Below are 26,929 nucleotides of genomic sequence, written 5' to 3'. Positions count from 1 at the left end.
TATCCTCTCTATATAAAAAATGAAGATAAAGCACGATAAAAGCTTCTTCCGTTTACAATGAATGCAGTTCGATGCAGTTCGCTTGAGACGCGAGGTGAAGAGAGTCTTGGCGAATGCCGCCGAGATTGTCTTAACAGTAGCCTCGCTGAAGAGCCAGTGTACACGCACAAAGGACAAAGTTTGTAAATTATGAAATCGTGGACCGTCAACCTCTCTCCGGTATGTGTACGCAAAAGGATATGAAACGACACGTCGCGTCGCAGCGCGTGTCACGTAAATGAATTTGGGATATCACGAGGCGATAACCGCTTCCATCGATACTCGTTATCTTCATTATCGTCGCGTGTTTGCAGATTTCCGAATCGATTATTACCCATTGCCGTTTCTTCCTGCATGCCGTGTGCAAACGCGTTTTTGCAATCACGCAATACAGGCGCACGCTATCGCATGCGTTTGCACTTGCATCGCAACACACACACACACACACACACACACACACACACACACACACGCATGCATTAACAGCACGTAGCATATAGTGGCTATAGGTTTCTATACGTTCTTCGTATCTTGTCTCGTCTCGTCTTGCCATGTTGTTTTCGTCGAGAGGGCAGACCTCGTGGATCTCGATTCCCCGACTACGTCATAAGCGTCTATTTATACTCCGACGCAGCATGTAAAGGTATACAGGGTGTTCCGTGCGATTCGCATTTACAGCTTGCACTTTGGCGCTAGTAAATGACTGGCGGAGGTGCATTACGAAGTACGATGTACGTGTTAATGTGGGAAGCGGAAGATTACTAAAAAGCCGATGATTAAAGCGAGAAGATTGCAAGAAACGTGTATTATCTTGAATGTGTATCTTTTCTGTATTTTTAACACCAGGACGAGGAGAAGGGAAACAAAGTTTGTACTGTGGATGAATTTGAATGATTAATGATAATAAGCAGATATAAATCATAAAGTAAAGAAATCCGAAGAAAGCGAAATGACGATGACAACATTTAATTTGGAAATCAATTCTGGCAACTCTCCACGGAGGGAGCCATCCTGCCTCTTGAAGTGTTCTTTTTTAAAAATATTTATTGCAAGACGTTATATATATTTTTAATATTTCCAAAATATTTAATCATTTTTGACATTTGAAAAGTAAATTTTTTTATTTAGAAAATTCCCAGATATAAAAGCATATAGATTCTTTTATATTGTTTTCTTTTTTTTTAAGTTGATATAATTGTAAATAAAACTTTTCTTCATTAATTATACATTTAAATGATACTTTTCCAATGTAATAATTGAAATCTAATAATTTCATATTTTTTTCTATCTTTTCATATTAAAACAAATATTTGCTCGTGACGAGACAAATTTTCTTGAAATTTTTGGATACCCCAATAAATCAATTTATTTTGATTTATGGGAAACATTCGCGTGCGACAGACGCCACTCCGTATAAACGATCTTCGTGAATGAACTCGGCACGGAGTATCCGGATCTTGCTGTACCGCTTTGCAAAGTGTATGTATTATATATATATATGTACATCTACCCACACACTGTCGTCGATGTTAACGCAGACAGAATTTCTGTTGCCACGTTCGTGATCCACTACGAAATCTCTGATGCGTTTATCACGAAATTGTATCAAATACTCAGCGGGAAAATTCGCGACATCCGTTAGGAAATGCGACGACGCGCCAATATTGATTCGGGCGGTCTGCGTTTAAGGCAGTTCGGGACAAAGGCTTCGCCGCGAGTAACAACGAGTATACGCGTGCACGAAGTATATGGTAGATTATTGCCCGACCATTTCCCGGTCAGGACAATTTCTGACGAAGGAATGGAATAAGTACGATCCGGTAAGTGCATTAACGAGAACCATATTCGGTTCTCGACATCGTAGCAGCGTCAGGCTCTGTCATCACTCCAGGCCTGCAATCTGCGTGAATTACGCGTCACGCAGATTACAGGCGTGCGGAGAGACGGACGGACATTTATGCCGGCGTATATGACAGTCAGGATCGAGCGAAAGCTTATTTTCGCTCGATGTATGAAAAGACTGATAATTTGTAATAATTTAGAAAGCTGCGCTTAATTCTATTCTTGCGTCGCGACTCCAGTGTTTTCTGCGTTTCTTTCTTTCTTTCTTTCTTTTTTTGTGGAAACAAATGGAACGTTCTACCCTGCCTAGCGCTTCCTTACTCGGAAATGGTGCAAAACCTCTACCGATGCACGGCACGATCTGACATTCTCCAACATCTTTCACGTTAACAACCGCGAAAGAAGTCTCTGCTGCAATATGTCTATCCATTAATGGATAAAGCCAGTGCCGTTTATCGCCTCCTCTCCGCGGAATGATCTTTTGTTCTACTTACGCCATTAACTGTAAAGAACGGTCGCAAGTCATAATTAAACAAAACTAACGGTGCATCGTCATATACAAAGTGCAGAGTAAATGTACAATGTATATTGCGAAGTATCGTGTGCTGCGATACAGCTTAAATTTACGCTAATTATAGGAGTTCTTAATTATGAGAAAAATAAAAGGGTCGTTGATGCGAGAATTCGTTTCTTATCGTTTAAAGTCGTTTAAGCTGATGCCATTAGCGAATATATATACACGATTATTTAAACACGTAGATATCGAAAGAGCTAAAAACAAATAGCGATATTTTCAGTTAAGTTAGTCTGTCCACTGAAAGAAAAGTGTTTGTTATTTGTGACTGGAATTGTATGGTAAAATAATTATGGCTAAGAGCTCCATTTTTATTTTTATTATTGCTATAATAACTATATATGTATAGTTTTTTCAAACATAAAAAATTGTACTATAAATTTTGATAATTTCAAATATTAATATAGTAAAATATCAAAATGTAAATGGTAAATAAACATTTTTATTCAATAAATGCAATCACAATTGTAGTGAATATACTTTTTTTATTAACTATTTTAAAATTCTCTTACTATTTATGTGATAACAATAGTTATAAGATATATCAAGAAAGATTTTCAAACAATATGTGTGACTATTATTAATAGCACAATTGATATATTTGAATGGTTACAATAAATATAAATACGTAGTTGTTCCAAAAAGTGACTATAAATTATAGTTAAACGATGGTAATTGTAACTATTTTTTCTCTCAATATTTAAAGAAATTCACCCATCGCATTAATTGCACAACTTTGTAGGGCGATTATTGCATGCCGGCTCGCCGAGACGACAATCCGCGATACATTGTACCGACAATAAAATCGCTAATCCGCCGATAAATGCATTTGAATCGGGGCCAACTATTTATAATTCCATCGGGATGCTTCTAGCTGAGTTATAGCCGCGTACGACATCGTATACTCGCACGATCGATCACATACGCACACATATATGTATATATATATATATATATATACACGTATGTATATGTAACGCCACAAAACTTGAAATATAATTTTATTTTTCGATTCGCTTGGCCAATTTGGTACATTTGCGATACATCGTAATATTTTATTAAAGTACTCGAGTAATTGAATCTGTTTTGCACGGTAATTGGTAATTACAGCACGTATTGTGACGTAATATTTACGCAACGCAAATATCGAGGGTCTCGCAAATGAGCTTGCAACGACAATAACAACAATAATAATAAGGATAATAACAGGATATTCAATTGCTGCTCGTTAATTATGCAATTTTCATCAAATCGAAATCGTTCATTATCTCTGTTGGTTTTTCTCACCATTTCCTTCTTTTCCGTCCTCGATTCTTTTGCGCCTAAATTGCATAAATATATTACACGCACTGTTTCTAACAGAACTACCGAGAGACACATACATAATGTATTATTACGCAGCAAAAGTGTGCAACTGCGATATCGAAAAGTATCTACTTTTATAGTCAATGCTTGAAACGGACAAAAAAAAGAATCAGTAGATGAAAGGAGTGAAAGGGTTGGTATAAAAGGCATTTACCTTTATAAATTTTATTTTTCGAGCTTCTCCTTTGCACTCATATAATGACGATCGGTCGCAAAAATAGCACGATCGACACAGTTTCCGCCGCCGTGCGTTTCCTCGCGTGCATACACGCGCGTGAATCATGAAATTATGCGGTGAAATCGATCGATTTTTCAGACAATCGAACGGATGTGAATTACAATTTAAAAATCGTCGTTAAAATGTATGAGCTTTCGCGATAACGACAGTATGAGAGCATTGATCTGAGAAAAGAGCAAAGGACAAAAAATATTTGCATTCAAAATCCACGAAATCTATAAAATGTTTTCCGACAAAATGTCACGGAAAGAATTAATTAAAAACAGAATCAAAATAATGTTTGTGACATTGCATAGCGATATCGTACAGAAGTTAAAATAATTCATATTTGAGCAAAAAAGTGTTAAAAAATTGTATATTTATTTCGCATAATTATCTTAATAAGATATAAATGTTATTTTAATGTCATAAATGTTATCTGGTGGTTTTAAATTTTATAAAAAATAATTATTATGTTTACGATACATGTCACGTATGTATTCGCACGGAAATGCTATTGTTTATGTTTTTAGAGTTAATTTGTGACAGAAACGTAATATATATATATATATCTATCTCACTTGTTTGTGTTTGCATCGATAATCGTGACCGTTCGTACGGCTTAATAAAATTGCAACGGAATTGTTTTCAATTAGTTTTCATTATTCGAAACGGACACAGATAATCAAAGTCGAAAGATCGTATCAAAGATTTATACGCAGGTCGAAATTTAAATAGTAGCCGTCCTTCGTTCGCTCCTTAGCACTTTTGTAGCCATAAACGGCGCGAATTCGATCTTTTCTATGTCAGTTATAGATGACGATTGCGATTTACGTTTTACGGGTTTTTTTCCATCACTAAAAATATAATACGCGTCAATACATTACTGATTCGGTGTGAGATTGGACGAGCGGCTATTAATCGTAAGATTGCATTTTCGTCCATTCCTGATAATAAATAAATAAACCTGTTAGTTGTAAATAGATTTACATCACAGTTTTCATGCATTGATGTGCAAATCAACCTGTTGTAGATTTGCGTCAAAGATGCATTGATGTGCAAATTATCGCTATGGTTCAAAATTCGCCTTTCTTAAATTATTTGTTACAAAATTAGCGAAATAGTCAAGGTTGATTTATTGTTTTCAGGAGAGCCCGACACAGAGTATCACTCGTTCTTGGCTAAGACGCAGTATTGCCATGGGTGAGTTTTTTTTTTTATTGATTCTTCACATTGGCGATTCGTTTTGTGTAATAGGTATCACGTTTGTGTACATACGTAGTCACACTGAGTGTTTTTACTTTCTTTGTGCTTTTAAAATTTACTTGAAAGCAGGTTCGGAATTTAGAGACCTGTTTGTTTAAAAATATCGCATAAAATCACTATAAATTATGGCATTTTTCATCCAGCTTCTCAGTGAGAATTTTTGAAAAATACATAGTCGTTCATTGATGCTGATTAAACAAAACGCATGAATTTCGTTTTGTTATTTAAAGATTAATATTTTACATTTAAATGCGACTTCAGTGACGATAAGGAGAGAGATAAAATATTCGATATTCCTACAAAGTACGTATAATAAAACAAAGGAGGATTCCATCGATGTTACAGAATAGCTGCTACGAATGTTATATAAATATATCGTCAAATTAAATAGGAAGTAAATAACATCCGCAGAAACTCTCGCGCGATATTACGTTATAATTCGCCGATATAGGTTTATACAACAATTTCGATATAAATAATATACTACGGCGAAATTATCACGAGAGCTCGCCACGTGCGAGTGATACGCGCGTTTGCCACGTGCGATCGTTACACGAGGTACGTGATCACGTTGCGTCGCAGCATCAATGTGGCATAAAATACCCTCCCTCGATGGGGTAAACGTGGAGGAGAAATTTTCCGGAATCGAATCGACGTGACGCGTCTTATCAAGTTAATTTACTAAATACCGCAATCGACATATATCCATTTTTTTTAATTCCGAGCAAAATTACGGATAGTGCACATAATGCAATATTTCATCTACACACATTAGATGAAACTATTTTAATTTGTGCCAAATTTTCTACGCATTTTTTGTATCATTATCAGAAAATTATCCGGAAAAATGAAAACGACCAGGAAATTCCAGGAAAGGTCAGGAAATTTTGTCAAAATTTTCTGGAAAATTAAAATTTGTAGCTTTATGAAATCCGTAGCTTTTGTCTAGAAATCAAGGAAAAGTTATGGAATTTTAGGATGAGGAATAATAATCGCTCTTGTAAAATTTATTTTCCTTTTCGGTGATCACGTGTGTTGTTTGATCTGTACTTTCATCTTGTAAATTACATGTATCTTTATACATTTTCATACATTGAAACTTCAACGAAAAATAAATCCGTGTTAGACTAAAGATTATACAAATTAAACATTTGTACATATTTTTTGTTTATATACATAAATTAATTGATTGGAATTAATTGATCAGAACGCGTTTCCGAGCCAAAATGCTGAAGAATTTACTTAACAAGTCTAATGATTTTTGAGCAATATTTATAATTTATTCTTATTTTAAGATCGTCTCAATTAATACCTTAAATGCCGATGCGGCTCTGTGATTTACGACATCTTAAGATTCATAAGAATCAACTGAATTCCGGCCTTTAGAATAGCGCGAATAAACACGGCGCTGTTAAGGTCATTTCGACAAATAATCTCGTAGGCTAACGCCTGGATGAGCGTGATAACATCACGCGAGTAAACGGGGCAAGATAACATTGAGATATGCGTTGAGATATCTCCCGATTCCCATTCGAAGACTGTGTGCGATTTGCTTTTTTGATCGCGAATAAATCTTGATGTGTAATCGCACGAGGAATTGCAAAGTGCGCCCGTTTCTCGCTCTAGGGGAGATTTTAGTTATCGATACTACACTCTTTCGTGCGTTGAACGACAAAGTATCGTCGAGCGTATCATAGGCATCCCTATTTTCGTTCCGGGCTTACGCATTGAAATTTTTCCCCGGGTAAAATTGTGTGAAAGAACGATGTGTGTGTGTGCCAGCTAGGCCCTAAGGCTTCAGCGCGCCGCGTGACGACTGATGATGAAACCCACGGAATTGCGGGGAACCTGACGAATCGGACGAATCCTGATCCTGCCTGATCCTGCCTGATCCCGAGCGGTGAAACGAGAATGCTCGTTTCGAGCGAGAAGAGCACTCGGGGACTCGGAGACCAGGGTCTGCGTCTGATTCCCACCCTCTTTCTCTCTCTCTCTCTCTCTCTCTCCCCGTTGTTCTTTCCCCAATCCTCCCGTCCGCTCGCCATCGCTCGCTGCCTCGAGGAATCGGGCGGAGAAAAACGTTTCTACGAACGAATCTTTGGCCCTCGAGGCGCAACGCATTTTTCGAGATAGATGCTTCTCCCATTTCGTCTTTCTCATTTAGTTCGCGATCAACAAAAGCAATCTAGAGGAAAGTTTTGAATATCACTTTTAAGTTACGTTTTATTATATTTTCAATTTCATTACTGATTTGTATGTAAATGAACATTGAAAATTGTAACTCGACTACTTTCGGACGCTTATCTTTTCATATTATATATTTAACACACTTTTTATCAATAACAAATTAATTTGTTACAAGTCTTTTTGTAATACGCTGCAAAAGATATGATTTACGTATCTAAGCGGTCGCATAAATCATACCTACGGGTCTTCTAAATATTTCTCCTTTGTAAATATTGAAACGTATGGATGAAACCAATTAAAGATATAAAATTATTAAAAGAAATTATTAATACGTAATAATTAAAATTACCTAATAATTTTATCGAAAAAAGATCAAGTATTTAATCATTATTTAATAACAGTAACGTGTACAAAACAGCCATTTGTATTCACATAAATTCTTAGTTTTATTATTGTCAGTCTTATCTTGCGGTGGTACATTTAGGAAACGATAGATTTTATAGAAGTATTCATTTATAATTGCATATATTCACTCACTCACACACACACACACACACACACACACACACACACAATGAGATATTTTACACTAACGTAACCTACAGAATTTTATCTACATTATTAATTTCCATTCATCTTACATTTTTATTACTAAATATTACTCATATCAAGTAATCAAGTAATAATCCTAGATTTCGAAAGGCTTGCTCGCACGGATTTTCCATTTATCCAAAAAGAAATTTCCTAAAAGAAATTTCAAATTATCCGCCGTCGTACACGATGGATTAAAAGCAGTTGATGAAAATCTAATACCGTCGTCTTAATAAATCATTAATCCTAATTATATTCCTGTCCATCGGCAAGCGATCGATGCCGCGCTGAATAATTCTGCGCTCGACCCGCTTAGTCGTTCCTATCTAGCGTTACCAACGATCGACCGTACCGTCGTCGTCGTCGTCCTCACGAGTTTTTCTTTCGCGAAACGACTTCGGCCTCCTTCCGCCGTCACGTTGCGATTGAAACGACAAGCGGCGAAGGAATAGGGGCCGTGGGAAAAGCGGTAAATCGCGTCGGTAGCGCCCGGCGAACTCGCGATACCTTTTGCTCCATCCAAGTTCGTCGACCGCTGCGATGCAGTGATGCACTCAACGATCGCGCTGTTTTTCTCGCTTCTTCTTTCCCTCATTATTACTTCAGTTACTTCAGTTACTTCAGGCAAATCGCCGAGAAGATTTCCGCGCACCGCACGATATACCACGTATATCGAAGCCCACGAAAGACGCGTCGAAATGCAAACCGCATTTCTAACGCGCTTTATTCGTTACATTCCAAATCCTACAGCTGCGCCATCGGGATGATTACAAATACGATGCAGCAATTCAATTTAATTTAACCGCGAAGAACACACTTTGTTGATGAATAAACTGTCACAACGTAGACTAGATTACGTCCATAATCGTCCATAATCCGTAATCCGTATCGCATCGCGGCGTTCTTGTTGACCGTGCAACCTCGCCGACTTTGTTTATCATAGTAAGCTGCGAACAACAAATTGACGATAGTCTTTTTTTTCTCGCGCGTCAGTAGGCAATCTGTCGCGTCGTTGTTGTTTTTTTTTTTTTTTTTTTGAGCATTTTGTATAAAAATAAATTCTCTCGGCGGGGATTGAATCTGCTATCAACTACGGCGCGACAGGCCTGTTCGCCATAAAATAAACACGTGACGCAAATGAGACGCGGGAAGGGTTCGCAATAGGTCACGGGCTCACGTGGGGTGTGAATGGCGAATTATTAATAATAAAAATTGATTGCTCCGAACGAGAGCTTATTCCAGCCAATCTCCGCGGATGACATAATCGAATCCTCGAAACGCTAATCGAACGATCTCGCAATACGGGATTCATTTCATCCATCGATGCCGCATAGTTAAACGAAAATATTCTCTTGTCATCAACCGTCAAATTTTATCTTTTTTATCATTCAACGATATCTAATTAGGTTTTTGAAAAGCATTTCAAATGCGATATGCACACACACAAAAGAAAATATCATTCTATCGTTAAGAAAAGTGATTACTCGATTTCCTTTTAAGTAACGGTTATTTTTAACAAAGAATATTTTTTCTCGATAATAATCTTGTAATATGTGTCTATTAGAAATTTTAGAAAAACTCATTATTACGTATTCGGAAAAAGAATTTATTTTCTTTCGAAGGATGATAGAAAATTAATCGAAGAACCGATTTTATAAGGGAATATATATTTTGAATAAATTTCATACTTGTGCTTGAACTTGTGATAGATCTGCGGATTTATGAACTTTTGAAATATTTGAAGTAATTATTACCTGCATACAATATGTATTTTTCTGTGTGTACGCGAGAAAATGAATTTCGTGTTTTAAAGTGTTATATACGATATGCGTCATTCAATTTTTAGGTTCTCTCCAAACTTTCTATCACTTAAAATAAACATTTATATTCCGTACGTGTTGTAATGAAAGTGTTTTCTTATTATAAAAGTTCCATTCTTTCCCTGCGTCACAACGTTGTACCACAGTTCTGTTTACATAAATCATTGTGCGACCCCAACAGCGATTCGCAACCAACCAATAAAAAGTTTTTCCTTATACAAAGTTCTCGACATGTTCTGACGAGCAAGAAGTAGGTTAATTATTTTTTATCTTAAGCATGGTTTCTTATTGATCGCACGCGAGCCGTGGAAATTTTTATACGATCGCCTGAGCGACAGCAATGGAATTCTTCGTTCATCGTTTCTATATTCGAGTACGGAATTAATTCTTACATCTGTGCGATGTTTCGCATCGATGTGGGCACAAATGGAATCGCGTCGCTTTCATTATTCGATGCAATGTGTCTCCATCGGGTAATGAAAACTCCTACGATTAAGCTATACCGATCTGTAATAACTATATTATATTTATATCGAATGAATTTATATTCCATTGATTGAGTTGTGTCGTTACGTCCTTTTTTCCATATTATAGAAAGGCTGTTGTATTTCCAATTTGTTCCACCTCCGCGTTTTTTTTTTGCGTCTACCCTGGAAAAAACAAATACTGAATTTTAATAAATACTTGTTTGAATAGTTCTAACAAGTAAATAAGGCGGACGTTAAATCTTCATATTGTTACCTTCGCAAAGTTCGCCTCGAACGAATAAGAGCCAAGGCTGAAGCAATATAACGGCAACTGGTGCGTCCCGGGAACGATGATTTGTCTCCTCCTGGTAGCCTTAAGAGCTTTACCAGTTGAAAATCATCGCGTTGCCCTACCCGCTTATTACTTTAAATATCGCCGGCGTATCGCTGTACTTTTGCGGATTATATTATTATGTACCGTTTCAACCGTTTGTGTCCTTCGGATAAAGAATAATTCACGTCTGCATTTGGCTCGTGCGTACAAGCTTATTTTATTTCTGTAATTTATTAGTTAGTCCTCTCTTACAACTGGTTGAAATGACCATTGTTCAATTATGGGGAAAAAAGGGGAAAAAAAAGAAGGATAAGATTTATTATCCCCCCCCCCCTTTCCACCCCCCCTCCATCTCTCACCCGTCCCTTGAAAAGATACTTAAATTAAAAGTAAAAAATATACATAATTTCATTATACAAGGAAAGGTAATTGGAAAATTGTTCTTGCGACACTGCCAAGTACCGATCCGACTCGCTCTCATGCTCGTCGCGTTATTGCAACACTTTTAATACTCGCTGAGAACGGATTATTATCACCGTTATCCATTCTGATAACGGGGCCTCGTCCTCTTGAACGGACAGTGAGGCGGTGACTTTTTTTTTTATCCACTCCTTTGCTTGAGAGAACGAGCGTTCTCCTATGCTCTTTGGCCTCTTCTAATTGATCACGTTCTTGAAAATTCTGCAGACGGAAATTAATTTTCTTTTCCGTACACGAGAGGTATTCGACGAGAGGTACACAAGGCGAGCATTCCTTCTCGCTGCATTTTCCTTATGCTTATAGTTGAATTTCAGTAGTTTCTTGAGGAAATAATTGGAAAAAAAAGAAACGATATCTCTTGAGATCGTTGAAAATTGTACGCTTGAATCAATTAGAACAAAATGTATTTTTTCGTTTGCATACGTAAGATATGTATTGATAATGTTAGGAACTTTGCAAATCAACGAAATGTCACTTTCGATGAAATCACCTTGATGACATTTTCCAGTTCGATGAAAGGATTGACGCGTATCGTCGTTACTTTCGGACCGTCATGTGACTGTCAAACGAAACAAATGATCGACTTTCCAAGAGTCCACGCTCGCGGCAATTCAGTCGCTTGTATTTCGACCTAAGTACATTTCTCGGACGAGGAGAGAAAGTCTCGTATCGAAGTACGTCTACGATTCCACGGGACATTCGATTAGCCTTCATGTTTTCAGTCGATTGTATCGAGCAATGCTTTGATACTCCGTTCGCATGTCGAATAGAAACGCGATTAATTTCGTCGTGTAATTACTCAACATCTATAGCGAATTCGCTCACTTGCATCACACTAGATTAGTGTAGTAGATTCTAAAAGTTGCTACATATGTGACATCAGCAAAGTTAGATTAGTAAAAATACGTATGAATATTTTAAATGATTTAATGCTCAACAACGACATTATTTAATACACATTATTTAATGCAGTATATATTATTTGTCAAAGATGATTATATATATTATGCCAATGTAGTGTGAATGAATTTATCAATAAAAATACGTTTGGTCGAAGAATTATACCTTCGCTGAAGTACATGTATGTGTTTTATAATTGCGATACACGTAGGTATTTTTCTTACGCCCATCGTTATGTGTTCTTCAGCAGTTCTCTCATTCCCTGCGTTTATAATCAATGTACTTTATGGGAAATATTATGCAATTTTACAACGTATACGAGCGTTGTAAATTAATTATACGTAAGTTCATTAGGCCGTTTTGCACTTAATTTCAAAATCTGGAACGCATCCGTATGCTTGTTAATGAAAATAAGTGCTGCGCGTAAAAAAGGAGCACATTATATGTATATACATATATGACGCCAAGTCGCTATTTTTTCAGCCTTTAAAACGACGGAGATTATATTGTTAAACCGGCCGTGAACCGGCGCCGGCATTTATGATATGTCGCGAATGCAGTCACTCGCGATAAACGTCGCTCTTAAATTCATATACATGGGGGATGAATATACCTTGCCGGATATGTTTCATTCTTGTGAAAATTTTCCTATGGAAACAGTATACGACATACTGATATTTTTTTATTTCATAATAATGATGTTTACTAATCGAGAGGTCGAATTTACGCTGAGCCGTGGCCATGATCGAGAATGATTTATGACTCAAGCGAACAAGTATCATTTTTCCGAGCGTGGTTTTACCGATCGAAGGCCACTGTTCGCAAAAAGGCGCGTTATTATTTCAGTGATCGGCGGGTGCGGAGGAGAGGGAGAAGGCAAGAGAGAGAGAGAGAGACCAGAGGGAGGCAAGGGATTTACGATCGAACAGGCGTCCGATTCATTATTGCAAAGTTTGCGATATCAGCGGTCGCAGACTTTACGCTGCGAATACGTGACGGCGACTGAACATCGTTTGCGATTGGAGTATAAAGAAGAGGGGAAGAAGAAAAAAAGTAGAACGACGAGTTTCCTTCAGGCAACGATAGTTGAAGATTGAAGTGAAAAAGAGGGCCAGGGATCGAAAGAGGGAAAGAGAAGTGAGGAATCTTCATCGAACACAGTTATCCGGTCCTGATGCTGCTCTTTCGATCAGCGTCCACTGTGGTGGACGGCTGTCGCGAGAGATCCATTTTCGATCGCTCGAGAGACTGGTCGAGAGATCGAGATCTCATTTTCTCTTCTGGGGACCCACAATGCTCTTTGGCCCTTGACTCCGTGAATCTGTCTCCGTGATTTTTTTCTAGCTTGAACGTCACGAATGATTGCGAAGAAACGGGGAAGAAAGAGGGAGAAAGAGGGGGAAGGGGAGTGGGAGATTTTATGAGCTGTAACAATATGTCAAAAAGTTTACAATCTTCACCTCGATTGCGAGTATCGAGCGATAGTAACGAAAGGCGAACGAAATTGTTTACAAGACGATGTTTCATAATATCCCATATCTCTACGTGAGAGAAAAATAAATGTTTTATCTGAACGTTAAGCAGCGCTTAACAGTCATTCGGTTGAAATTAAGAAGTGACGCGTATTATACGCGAAGAAATGCAGGGATACAAATGAGAAACGCAGAGAGGCTATACCATCTTTCCCTGATATAGCACCGGTCGACTCCATTTCGATTCTCGTAGATGGAGGTTGAGCACCTCACGATCTGCTGTTCGGAGAAAAGTAGGATGGTTCTACAAAACAGTTAGATGGCCCTGATGTTAGCAAATCACCGAGCAGCCGTGCCTACATTCGCATTCGCCGCGATTGTATATGGCTTTTCAGAAGATTTGAAGCGTTTTGTAATTTCGTCCGTGTCATTCTTCATGCATACAGATTAGAGAAGTCTTAAAAGAAACCTCACTCTTTATGTATTTAGATCAGTGTGTAATATTTTTCAGTTATTGCAGTTGTACTCGAAGTAACAATTGAACACTTTTCTAATCCATAATCAATTCTTATAATACGCTACATAATTGAGGTTTTCGTGTCTTGCTCATTTCTTTTCCTTGAAATACTAGGAACACCAAGTAATTAGTTGTAACATTTATATAATTTTTTTTAAATACACATTATTAAATATTCAAGGAGCAATGGTAACCCAATTGCTTGGGTTAAATAACAATTTGTTACTTTTAACTTTTATGTATATGTAAAAAAATGTAAATCATAAAGTAAACGATGTCTATATTAATGTATATACTTAACGAATAATAAAGCATTGGACTTAAATCAAAGAATTTAAATCGAAGAAATGTATTTTTGAATCACGAATTTAATACATTTCTTTGAGTTATGTAGATTAAGTTCATTGTTTTAATTAAATTAATGATGTATTTATTAAGTAGAAGCAGACCTATAAAAATGATAAAAAATAATTCAAATTGGATTTAATTTGAATTATTGACATTATGCATTTAACGCAATCTTACAAATACAATCTTAGAAGAAATTAATTATTACAATTTTTTTAACAAATCTCACAAATGCTTTCTAAAGATGTTAAAGTACAGATATGAGAATCACCTATAAATGTTGATAGTTTTTGTATTCTTGTAAAAGTGACTCGGGAGTACAAAATTAACTCTAAATATAAACGACCCATCGTATGTAGTAAAAGATCTGAAAATTTCCACGTGTACTAACCTTTAGTAATTGCGTTATTGAATTAGCATTGAGCCAATAATTTTTATACGTTCTCGCGACGTGCAATTTCGAAGAAGATTTATTGCAATTTTTAGATACGCGGGCTCGCTTATCCTCTCGCTTTTCCACTTTTCGAGCGTTACACGAGCATGTCCAAGGAATCGGGATTCTCGTTTCCTCCAGGCTCGTCGATCTTTGGCCTTCGTCTTCGTGCCGCTTCGCGAGAAGCAGTTCTGATACATGGCATCGGATAGAATTTCTAGGATATTCGAGAAACTCTTGCAGATAATGCCGTGTCTTCCAGGAAGCGTCGTCGTCATCTTCGATTTTTAAATTCTCACTTAAAACATACGTAAGATCTTTTCTCGTTTACTCCTCGCATACATTTCACAAAATAATTTCGAAAATATTCTCGAGAAGAGTTTTTTGTATATAAAAATCGACAAACATCCTGTGATAGCAGCTTAAGTAATTTTTTTTTATCACTGACATTTCCTACACACGTGTTGTCGCATATGTTTCGAGCCGACATTTTCTTAGGACTACTAAAGCTGGCGAGGACTGACGTCTTCTAATTCTACGTTTCTCCGAGAGAAGCTTAACGGGGGCTTAGCTTTCGGGGAAGAAAGTTCCAAATTAGACGCTCAGGCCGGTCGATTATATCGCGCGGGACGTGGTTCGAAATGGCTGCCACGATCGTATGTCGTTTTTACGAGAGTAACTCTAAAAAGTAAAGTGGTAAGGATCGAGGCACGAAGAAGGAGTTGTTCATCTCGAGCAATTGTATGAATCCTTTCGCGTCGAGACAATTATCTTCGTCTTCTTCGTTTCGAGCTACACATACCTGTCGCTGCGTGCGTCATGAACGTCTCTTATGTCATCATTTCTATAAATCTTTTAATCCTCTGTGAATACATACATAAAAACACCATTTTATTGCTAAAAAAAGCACTTACACAATTTCTTTTAGGTGACAGGGATATAACAGTTATATTTATATAAGAATATTTCTCTTTTAATCTTAAAATATTTATACTCATTACAAATTTTAGGAAAATTCATTATTATGTACTCAAAAGAATTTAATTTTTATTTAAGAATATTAGAAAATTGATAAGAAACAACTTTATATGATGTACAAATCGAATTTATTTTAATTTAATAATCTCGATTGAAATATTAAACTCAGTCAAGTACTTATGATTGATTTGCGGATATATGAACTGTTTGAAATATTTCAAGTATAATTATCATTTGTATAGAGCATGTATTTTTTACGTGCAGTTTGAAAGCCACGTCGAAGTAACACCTGGACGATAATGGATACGAAATGAAAGTAAATCAATCCTATACGAAATTACGATTCGCTCAAAAGTACATAAATATTTTCCTTTCACACAAATCTTATCTTTATTCCTATACAAATATAATTGGCACGTCCTTATATCGAATTACTTCTTTCTCATACGATTCTTTCGCCCTTCAACGGAAAGTCACGTCTTCCGGACGTGTGCGATTAACGTGGCACATCTCTGATTTCTTAAGAGTTTCTCACGTCCTGGCGAGAGGTGTCCTGCGGAGTGAATCGCTACCTTAAACAGGGGGTTGCCTGGCGTTGTCGCGGCTGGCGAGTGCATGGCGAATGGGTTCCGCAGGGATCACGGCTGATGGATTTTCAAGCGGAACTCCTCGCGGGCAGAATGCAGAACGCGCGAGGTCCCCGAACCGGCCCTATTGATTTTAGAGAACCTTCTGGCAAGAGAGAGAGAGTGAGACCGTCGGTAATTCCGAGCTTCCCTCCGTTCCCCTCGTCAAGTTTTCGAGAAGGGTCACCCCGTAATTTGAATATACGGCACCCTTCTGCGCGTTCGCAGCCCCTCCCGGCCAATTGCACGTTCGGCATATTTCGTTCACCGTGCATGGCGCGTTTGTTCTCCTCGCGCTTCGAATACGCGGACGAGATATTTCATCGTGGTATCGTTATCGCGGTTTCGACGTGCCAAATCATTTTTCCGGCAAGAGCGGAAAGCGTTAAAATTAAAGAATTTATCTTATCGAGAGAGAGAGAGAGACAGCATATATTCTACTATCTTATTTCTCATTAAACTTGACTTGTTTGTTTACACGTTATACATTCATGTAGGCTTTTGTACTATCGATATCATCGCGCTGCAATAATCTCAAATAATCTCACGAGCCGTAACCGTAAACTTTTGACAAAGGCGCAATTGTTGATTCACGGATTGACTCTACGTTTCTACGTTTCTACGTTTTTATGCGTTGCAATTACTCGCGAGCGGGACGCGCGGAAACGGAAGCGGTCGATCGCGTTTGAGGTATATCGGGACAGAGTGAGCGCGAAACCGCTCGCTCTGTAGACTCGTGTAGACTCGTGTAGACGTCGATTGCAAAATTAACCAGTTCCGCGACCAGCGACGCTTAGCCGCCTTTGATCGTCGAACGTAATATTTTCGCTGTACCGCGCGTCAGCGACTTCCTTTGTGCGCGGAAACGGAGTTTCTCGATAGTTGGCCGGTTTAACTCGCTTAGAATTTAATTCGTCCAACTTCCGGTGAACGCGTTGACCTCGCCGTGACGAGAGACTACTACTGAATCTGGCCACGAACGATTTTGTCAAAATTCTACGAAAGAGAAAGGTATATTAATGTATTTTCTCCCTGGGTATATTATTTTATTCCAACTTATCGAGAAAAATATATATTCTACGCAAATAATGATTACTTGTTTCAAAAGTTCATATATCTATCCGTAAATCTATCATAAGTTTATCAAAAGTTTCAAATTTAGTCAAAATATATATTTTGAATCGCAGGAAGTTTAATATTATATTTTAGTCAACATTATTAAATTGAAATAAATTCGATTTGCTTATTACATAATAAAATCGCTTCTTTGATCAATTATATGTATGTTCAAAAGAAAATAAATTCTTTGTCGTTTTGACTACATTTTTAATACGTACGATTGTGTACCAAGAAAATATTCTTTGGTAAAGATAAATAAATAATTATTTAAAAGAAAGAAAGTAAATTCAGTGATTAATTTACTTTTCTTATCAATAGAATATCTTTCTACTTTGTTTTCGTTTCATTTTATAATCCTAATTAAAATTATTAAATGAGACAATAAAGGACAGAAAAGAAATATATATACCTTTCTCTTATTTTATAGGATTTTGACAAAATCACTCGTAGTCAGACTGTTGTAGGATCTCTAATCGTGACTAGAGATCCTATAACAGCAAATCGAATTTATTTTTAATTTAATAGTCTTGATAAAAGTATTAAACTTACTATTGGATTCAGAATATATTTTGAATAAATGTGAAACTTTCGATGAATTATAATAGATAGAATTTGGCTCACCACGAGATGAGAAATTTTTGATTGCTTCGTTTTTATTAACTTTAGTAAATTGAAATGAGTAAATTCAGAGCATATAGACAAAACGTAAGATAATAAGACGTGAGCAATAAACGAATTAGTCGATAACAACTGAAAATATAAGGCAATAACCTTAATTCTCTGATTCTTTTACTATCATACATTCTTGTGAGCTTAAGATAGTATAAATTGAAATAAGATAACATTTGATAATTCTTCTTTCTCATTTTTGTTTTGACAACTATTTTACTCATCGTGGCCAGAGTTTGTCATAGAATCTTTAGTCATGACGAAGCACGTCGTGAAAGTGATTTCTGAAAGTGACTTCTCTCTATTCTCTCTATTCTAACGGGACGATTTTCGTCGCGAAACGATTTTTGTACAGCTCGCGCGGCGCGCCGGCGTGAATTCTCGACGCAGGGAAATTCGCGTGCGGTTCGTGAATTTTCGCGGGGCTGGCCCACGATAATCTGGGCTTATCGATCGGCGCTCAGTTGCCAACTTGGCAGTGGCGAACTCCCGGAATTACGAATGAAATGCTCTACATAGCGACGCGGTTGGCAAATCAGATCCGCTTTCATACCTTTGCAAGGGAGGATACATCGAATTCCGACTCACCTTCCGGTGGGCCAGACTTTCGCAATTCGACGACGACGAGAATGTCCACGTGAAACGCGGTTAGGCTCAACGCAACGGGGAATCGCATCCTTCAGCTTTGTTGTTCTAGATCTCTAATGATTCCAAGAATAATGATTTTTTTTCCAAAATAATATATCCACTGTGTACCGTACTGTACATTATACGGTAAGTATACGATGAGGCTCGAAATGAGTGAACGAAATAATGTCCACGTCGGCCTTCCCTTCCATTTCGTTGATTGAAGCGTTTCGAAAGGGTACAAAACTTGCACGTCAAAGGGTTAAGGGAAAGGGGCTGGACTTTTTTTCCCCCATGCCGAACACGTTGTTCGAGTTTCGGGTTAAATCCCGGACAGAGTGGTTTTCATGCCACTACCCCGACGGTCGTCAAACTCACCGTGTGTATAGTAGTTAGTTGTATGGTATTGTAACCTACGCGCTTTCTAGCAGTCGGCATTAGTTCCCTGCTCGCTCGCTCGTTCCCTCGTTCAGATTTGTACTTAAAAACTTGTGGGGTCAGTGGTGCTCACAGCTAGACTTGCTAGATTGACGCAACCAATTAGGAACGTGGTAGTAGAATGGAAACCGGTAATCTGGTGCAACTTTGACTCTGCGGTCGTTCTGTAGAATTGTAGAAGCAAATAAAGTGCTATTGCCTTGGCTTTGCGCTAGGAATTTTACATGGGATTTAAAGACATTGAACGATTTGACGAGTATCAGTTCTTTCAATTAGTTACGCTTGCAAATTTGAATTTTATTGGAAGATACATTTTTATCCATCAAAGAGATAGCAATGAATTCGCACAAACTTGTATATAATTCACAGCTTAAGATCGATATAATACTCATCGAGTGTTTTGATTCAAAGAAGTTATAGCATTAGGCTATCTATAATACAGACTATCTATAAGGCAGACGTAGAAAGACACGCGATATATTTCCGAGACATCTTTTGCAGTTTCTCTCAATTAAGTGATGCATTTTGTAGAAAAGAAAAATGATAGGGGTCAATTATTGAGAACAATCAGAAATGCCGATCTGCCTTTGTTTGTGCGAGCAAAGACAATAAAGTTTAATATAGATTGTTTTGCATACAGTGCGACACGATTGAATTATATATATATATCTCTAAATGATTATCGCTCGGTTCCCGGTATATACACAGAAAAATACATACAACGTGCAAGTAATAATGACTTGTACAAAGTTGACAAGTATATTGCAAATCTATAAGTTTGTTACAAGCATCAAATTTATTTAAAATATTATATATTCTGAATCCTCGCTAATTTATTACAATTTCTTATTAAAAAGTTGTTTCATCGACTAATTTTATAATGTTCTTCAAAAGACAATTAATTCTTGTTTCGAATACATATAATAACTTTGTTAAAACTTGAAATGAATATATTTTAAGACAATTATCGAGAAAATATACATATCTTTTGTTAGAGATAACCTCGTTACCTTAAAAAAAAAGAAAGAAATAAAATTGAGTAATAACATTTGTCCGTGATAGAATCATATTCGTATGTGCGTACAGCGAGGTGATACGTTTCGACGTTGCGCGTCGGCGTTAAGTAGTTAAAGCTTCAGGTTCGGTGGTCCGGTCGGCGCGATTTGAGAATCACTGACATCGCGCGCAGGCAGACGGTAGACGGCAGACGGCAGACAGGCAAGCAGGCAAGCAGGGTCCGCGTTGGTCCTCGTATTCGGGACTCGGGACTCGGGACGACCGATGCGAGCGAGTGGCGAGTGGCGACGCGGCTGCAGCACCTACCATCTACCATGCGCAGCGCGCTGGATCACGTGACGGTGCGTCGCGGTGGGCGCCGTCGACGCAGGATTGGCCGATGTCCCGATACGTAACCCCCATTCGGCGTCACTCGAACAAAGAGACGAGGCTACCCCGTTGTGCTCGTGAGCTCTGCCATTAGAAAGTCGTCGGTAGTCGATGAACGCGGAACCTCCGCGAGTTTGGACCGAGAGAGCGAGAGGGAGAAAGATAAAGCGAGCTGATCCATCGATTCGGAGATCCAAGTCGCGATCAAGTTTTATCCAGTCTGAGCCAGTCTGCCGGGACTCGACGAGAACGTCGGAAAGAGAGAAGAGAGTGGCAGTGGAGAGACGACTCCGGCTTTAGAGATCAACTCCAGTAGCTCCGACCTACCGACGCGACGGTCCCGGATCGGACGAATAGTCGGAATCGATCCGGTGAAACGAAGCGTGAAACGGAAAACGCGCGCATTTTCGTTCGCGAGCATTACCAAGGAACTCGCGTGGACGAGTCGACGACGAGGCGAATTGGCAGGCAAAGGCAACGAGGCGAGCGTGAAGAAACGACGACGTGTGGACGACGCTCGCCCGACGACGATCCGTAATCGATCCCCCACGTACATCTGTTACATCCGTTATCGTGCGCCGGATTGCATCCTCATCGGTGAGGATCTTCGAGGGACGCTCCGGCGGTTAGCCCATCGCGCTGGAGGGTCGAGGACGTACGACGAGCGCTGTAGAGTGCTACGCAGCGACGTGGCGACGACGCCATTTTGTGGTGACTGGTACTGTGCGCTTCTTTCGGCATCAACGCCGTCGAGCTTACTCATCGCCGCGCCGTGACCCGTGACACGCGCGTATCTCTGATCCTCGTCGCCTTCAATCGGTGTAAAACGGCGTGGAGTGCTTTTGGCCTCCGGAACCGTGGCCGCCTCCATCGCGAGAGACAGCGAGACGGAGAAAGAGAGAGAGAGATAAACAGTGGCCCCCGTGTATTTGAGCAAGATCGAGTGCGTCATCGACGTGACTTTCATCCCACCGCGATACAGAAGAGATTGAGAGAGAGAGAGAGAGAGAGAGAATTTGCTATTGAATTATCGTCATCGACGCCTTCGCCCTGGGTCATCACCGACCATGAGACTGGAAATCGTGTCGGCGGCGGATTTTTTGGTGCACCTGCTGCGCCTGCAGGCGGGTCAGCTGTCAGAACGGCAACTGGAGATGTTCAAATCATCGTTGACGGAGGTGTTGCGCCACCGTTATCGCGATCACTGGTTCCCAGATCGGCCAAATCGCGGCTCCGGCTACCGTTGCATACGTATCAACGGTAAAATGGATCCGGTAATCGCGCAGGCTGGGGCGAACGTCGGCCTGTTGCCGACGGTACTGCACAGCCTGTTCCCCAGCGAGCTTACCATGTGGATCGACCCGTCGGAAGTGTCGTACAGAATCGGCGAGAATGGTTCCATCTGCGTATTGTACGAACGTACGGAGGCCGAGAACGCGGAAGAGATCTCCCAGCAGCAGCAGCAGCAACAACATCAGCATCAGCAACATCATCATCAGCAGCAGCAGCAACAACAACAACAACAACAACACCATCAGCACCATCATTCGCAGCAACATCAACAAGCGCCAACTATTATGCCGTCGCCATCCCAGCAACAACAACAGCAACAATTCGAAACCTGCAAAGACTCTCTGTTGCTGGAGCACACGCAATTCAGCGAGCAGATCGCCGCGTACGTCTCCAGCTGAATCGCCGGGCTTGCCGTCGCGCTCGTGTCTACGCTTCTGAAATGATCTACTATAAGCGCACGTGCATCTCGTGATATGTGATATCCCGCGTGATGATTGTGTCGCGTCGGACCGGGTACGTCCGCGCGCTCCTCAACCTTTTGTGAACTCCAAACGTGCGTGCGTCTTTTCCCTCTTTTACGTTTTTCTTCTCTCTCTCCTTTTCCTTTCTATTTTTCCCTTTCTTTCTCAGTGCACCGAAAAATTTCGAGCGAAGGTTCGAGTCGGTCCTCTCTCTCTCTCTCTTTCTCCTTTCTTTCTCTCTCGCTCTCGCTCTCTCTCGTCTTCTACGAAAAAAAGAAAAGAAAAAAAAGTGAAAATGGAGCACCGTCGATGATCTGCATTTCGTCAGGCCTCGTCTCAGCAGCTTGGAGAACTCAGGAGCGACTTCCTGCTACACACGGGGAGGAGAGTCCATCCTTCGGGAGACGCGAGCTCGTCCACGCGCGTCGATCGGCTCGACTCTAGTCTAGTCTCGCGTTTCCCGATCCTCTTCTCGCGCGTACGAAGAATCTCGAGAGTGAATGAAAACAAGGAGCACCTTTGAGAAGAGAAACGTGTCCCCCCGAGCACCCTAGTCTGTGCGCTATTTAAACTAACGCGCTCGATCGAAAAGACAACACGGGAAGAAAACAACGCGTGTGCGTCGAGCGACGGAAGAGTGAAATGAGAAATGGAAAAGCGGATCGGAACGCAGACCAGTCGATTCTCCAGTTGATTCAACGGCTGTTCCCTCGAGCCATCGTCTCTCATCTTCATCGATCGCCCTTACTATCGGCGAGTCTTTTTCGCTGGTGAAGGATTTCGCGGCCGTCGCAGCGAGAAAGAAGTGAGCTTGGAGCTCCCTCAGCAGCCGACTAATTGATCTCAGCACCTCCTCTACCCGCGTAACCTCCGAGTGTTTCTCTCATGACGACAGCAGCCACGCGAGGGAGGAACAACGAAGACCAGCCAGTCTCATCGCCCTTCCTACATTTTCGAGGGAGTAAAGAATCCGTACTCACACATTTGTACACAAGAAACATATATACGCACACACACATGTATATGTATGCATATGTGTGTGTGTGTGCATATGTATATATATATATACATACACATACTACACACGATTTCTCTGTCTCTCGCATCCTCTCGAATGACCAGCGTCTTTCTTCCACGCACTTTTCCTCATCGGATCTCGAATTAAGATTCGTACACACCGACGAGTATGCAAATCGCCGCGGCTGTTTATAAATACCTTTCGATGTGCAAAAAGCAAATTTTTTAAAAATTAAATCCTTTGTGATAGATTGATTGTTTAAAAGAAAGTTAAGTGATTTACATAGAAAGTTATTTATGATTGGATACATTGGATTAATTCTTGTAATGTATATGTATATATATATATATATATACGAACTTATTTCCATATTTTTCATTCTCTCGCGTCGGTTTGTACAATCATAAAATTGAGAACCACAAAGGAATGTGATGAGAGTCAATCGTTCTCCATTCTCATCGACAATTTCGCCGAACCTCGCACTGTCAATGCAGATTACCACCGAGCCCCACACGATGATAAAACACACACACACACACACACACACGCGCGCGAATACATTCACAAAACTAAATATACACCGATGAGTCTTGAGCAAACGCAATCGCGATGGATCTCAGCGTAAATCATCGCTATCGTAAGCTGTTAAGATCGTTGGTGTCAAAGTCATCGAATTTATTCTTCATTAACGTAATATTTTCCACGAGCATCTATAAAAATAAAAATACATCAAACTAAGAAGGCGTGATTACTTTCTCACGTATATTGCATGAGTTTGTCGAATAATTTCGATTTTCTGGACAATAGAACGTGGAAATTTCGCAGCATCACGATAACGAGAATTCAAATTCGATGTAAAATTGTGATTTCTATTTTTCGAGAATGGCTCTCAATAGTATGAATCTTGAGTGTTTCACTTATTCGACAGTGATTCTCAGTAGAAATCTTAAGTGGTAGTCTGAATGCATACACACACACACACACACACACACACACATACAAAACAAAATACTCGCAAATACATACGTACAAATTTTACAAAAGCGCGTGAGTTATATGTACATATATATATACACATATATATATATATATAAAAGCATTATGTATGTAGAGCACCGTGTATATGCGCGGGGGCGTTGGAGAGTTTTGAACCAAGTCACCTCCGGGCGTGTACATAACCGACGAATTGTATATTATATCTTTCGCGTGAGAGGAGATGGAAGAAAGCAGGAGAAAACATGACGGTGTATAAAATTGCTGTGATTTTATCCACGGGATGGTACCCGGGCGTGTTTTTACTAAGAAGAGTCGGTCTCGAATAGTGAGTCGTGTACGATGCACGGTGTGTGCGCGATTGCGAATGTTTCGGCATCGCAGGAATGAGTCTGTGTATGTAGTGAGTGAATGAGAGAGAGAGAGAGAGAGAGAGAGAGATTGAACGCGTATGTACGGCGCTCACCCGATACGTAACGCTCGCCCGCTCCGGCAATAATAATCGAGTTCGCTCGATTAATCACGCGTCTGCTTCGTGCTCGCGGCATCGAGATCTGTTCAATTACCGTTACTTGACGAACCGATACGCTCGCGTTAATAATGAGAACGAGATCCGCGTCGTCGGCAGATTGTTACGAGTGCGCGATTTCAATTTTTGCCCATGAAATTCAAATTGGAGAGTTAACATGAATACTTTTATCGGTTTTTGCCGGGCTTTGTGCGTAGGAATGAGAGTTTGTGCGTGAAAGAGTGTGTGTGTATGCATGAGTGGCGTGCGATGTAAACGCATGAAAGATGGAATGGCTAATGAAGAAGGGAGAAGGGAGAAGGGATGAGAGAGAACCTATCGTGTGTGCTCGGCGTCGAATGAGAAAAGGCTCTGTTGTACGTAGCAATTATAGAAACCATGTCTGTGATTATACTAAGAATAGAGCGACAATATAAGCAATTTCCGTATGTAACGACCTAAACACGAGCGGCGTGTGCGCTTACTATACATACCGGTATGTAAATGGTACATATATATGTATTACATATACACGTGCGAGAATTTTATCCGTAAATATTGCGCGCGCTTTCCGCCTTTTTAATTGGGTCGTCACTTCGATCGGAGTTATCGGAAGAGGGTCATCACGTCTTTGTTATTTCCGACTGGTCGACACTGGTCGTCCTTTGTTTTTTTTTCTTTTTTTTCTTTTTCTTTTTTTTTAAAGTAAATAGCGTCTCATCGTAAGAAATTCGATTAATTTCGCGAGAACATTATACACATCGGAACCAAATTGTGCAAATTTGCTTTAAGCGTCGGAGCTTAAGACGACTCGTTTAAAATCGCTGAATGCGCTCGCAAACAGTGGAAGGACGAAATCAACCTCACCTCGGTCATAATAAACTCCTCGGTCCTCTTCGACTTTGACGTCATGCGCCCAAATAATCGGATCGTAATGTGTACGCGCCAATACTGTGTGCATTCATTAACATCATCGTAGCGAATCGATTAAAAAAAAAAAATACTTTTGTTATTACGAACTGTGACGTATGACGTCAGGGACTCTGTAGAGGACAAAAGTGGAATGGAGATAATTTCTTAATTTTTTTTTTTTTTTTGACATATCGGAGAAATACCCTGCGATCGTCCATATCGGCGGCTGTAAAACACCAGCGATCTCGAATATATAATCTGTCGAAAGTAGTGCGGGACGTAGAGGCTGGAGAGAAAGTACGAGAGCCAAGCGGTGAGATCTCCGCGGTGTCGTCCTTCGACGATAATTTTACTGCTGACTACTAACAAGACAACTACGTTCCTTTCCCTTTGTTTTTGATTTCCACTGAGAAACGTGGGTTCGAGAAGGGCACGCTCGTCTACGAGAATTAACCTGTACATGTCTACGTTATTCATCCGTTTCCGCAAACACACATAAAAAAACTATAACATAAATACCGACAAATGTTAAGGGAGGGCGATAGAGAACAAGAGAGAGAGAGAGAATAAAAAATGCGTTAGAATGAGAAGCGATGAGGAGGTAAGAGAGAAAGGGGGATGGGCGAAAGAGGAGAAAATGCGAGCATATATTCACATTTATTTCGCGAATAAATTGTAATTATATATATATGCGCATATATTATATATACATAATTATATACATATATATATACACACATCTTGTAATTATACATATATATATATATATAGAAAGAGAGAGGGGGAGAGAGAAAGAGAGAGAGAGAGAGAGAAAGAGAGAAAGAAAGACCTTCAGGAGGAATTTGTACAAATCCGCTGGGATAAATCACCAGCAAGTCTGTGATTTTAGCTTGGTTACTAATTCAGTATTTTTTTAAATAAAACGAGACAAAATCAAGATAAATCATAAAAAAAGAAACATGATTCGGCCCGCGAGAGAGGAGGGTTCGCAAGAGAAGGGAGGAGAAAGTTTATGAAAGAGAGAGCGTATGTGGTCAGACTGAATGAGT

At 39.5% G+C, this 26,929-nt stretch overlaps 2 protein-coding genes across 4 annotated transcripts in view; both read left to right on the top strand.

Annotated features, from left to right (window-relative positions):
• Ipk1 (Inositol phosphate kinase 1) overlaps positions 1 to 26,929 on the top strand; it is a 101,708-nt gene that overhangs the window by 36,786 nt on the left and 37,993 nt on the right. The window contains exons 1-2 of one of the 3 annotated variants that reach the window (XM_087405172.1): positions 1,679 to 1,859; positions 5,186 to 5,240. The exons of 1 other annotated variant lie outside the window; for it this stretch is intronic. The gene's annotated coding sequence lies outside the window, so the exon portion shown is untranslated. Of the gene's footprint in view, positions 1 to 1,678; positions 1,860 to 5,185; positions 5,241 to 26,929 lie in introns of those variants that run through there. One more of the 3 variants, XM_011058677.2, reaches the window with a different exon arrangement.
• Positions 20,713 to 26,432, top strand: LOC105147570 (protein BTG2). Its single transcript, XM_011058681.2, has one exon. It carries the CDS (start codon positions 21,763 to 21,765, stop codon positions 22,384 to 22,386), a length of 624 nt encoding a protein of 207 aa, XP_011056983.2. The 5' UTR covers positions 20,713 to 21,762; the 3' UTR covers positions 22,387 to 26,432.

This window comes from Acromyrmex echinatior, chromosome 4, assembly GCF_024713525.1.
Source record: "Acromyrmex echinatior isolate Ae372 chromosome 4, ASM2471352v2, whole genome shotgun sequence".
NCBI classification, from domain to species: domain Eukaryota; kingdom Metazoa; phylum Arthropoda; class Insecta; order Hymenoptera; family Formicidae; genus Acromyrmex; species Acromyrmex echinatior.
The sequence above is the reverse complement of the archived record's forward strand: the minus strand, read 5'-3'. Positions and strand labels throughout refer to the sequence as shown.

Bases quoted from the DNA above. Each gene is read 5' to 3' on its own strand.
- LOC105147570 (XM_011058681.2), top strand. From the start codon at position 21,763: ATGAGACTGGAAATCGTGTCGGCGGCGGATTTTTTGGTGCACCTGCTG.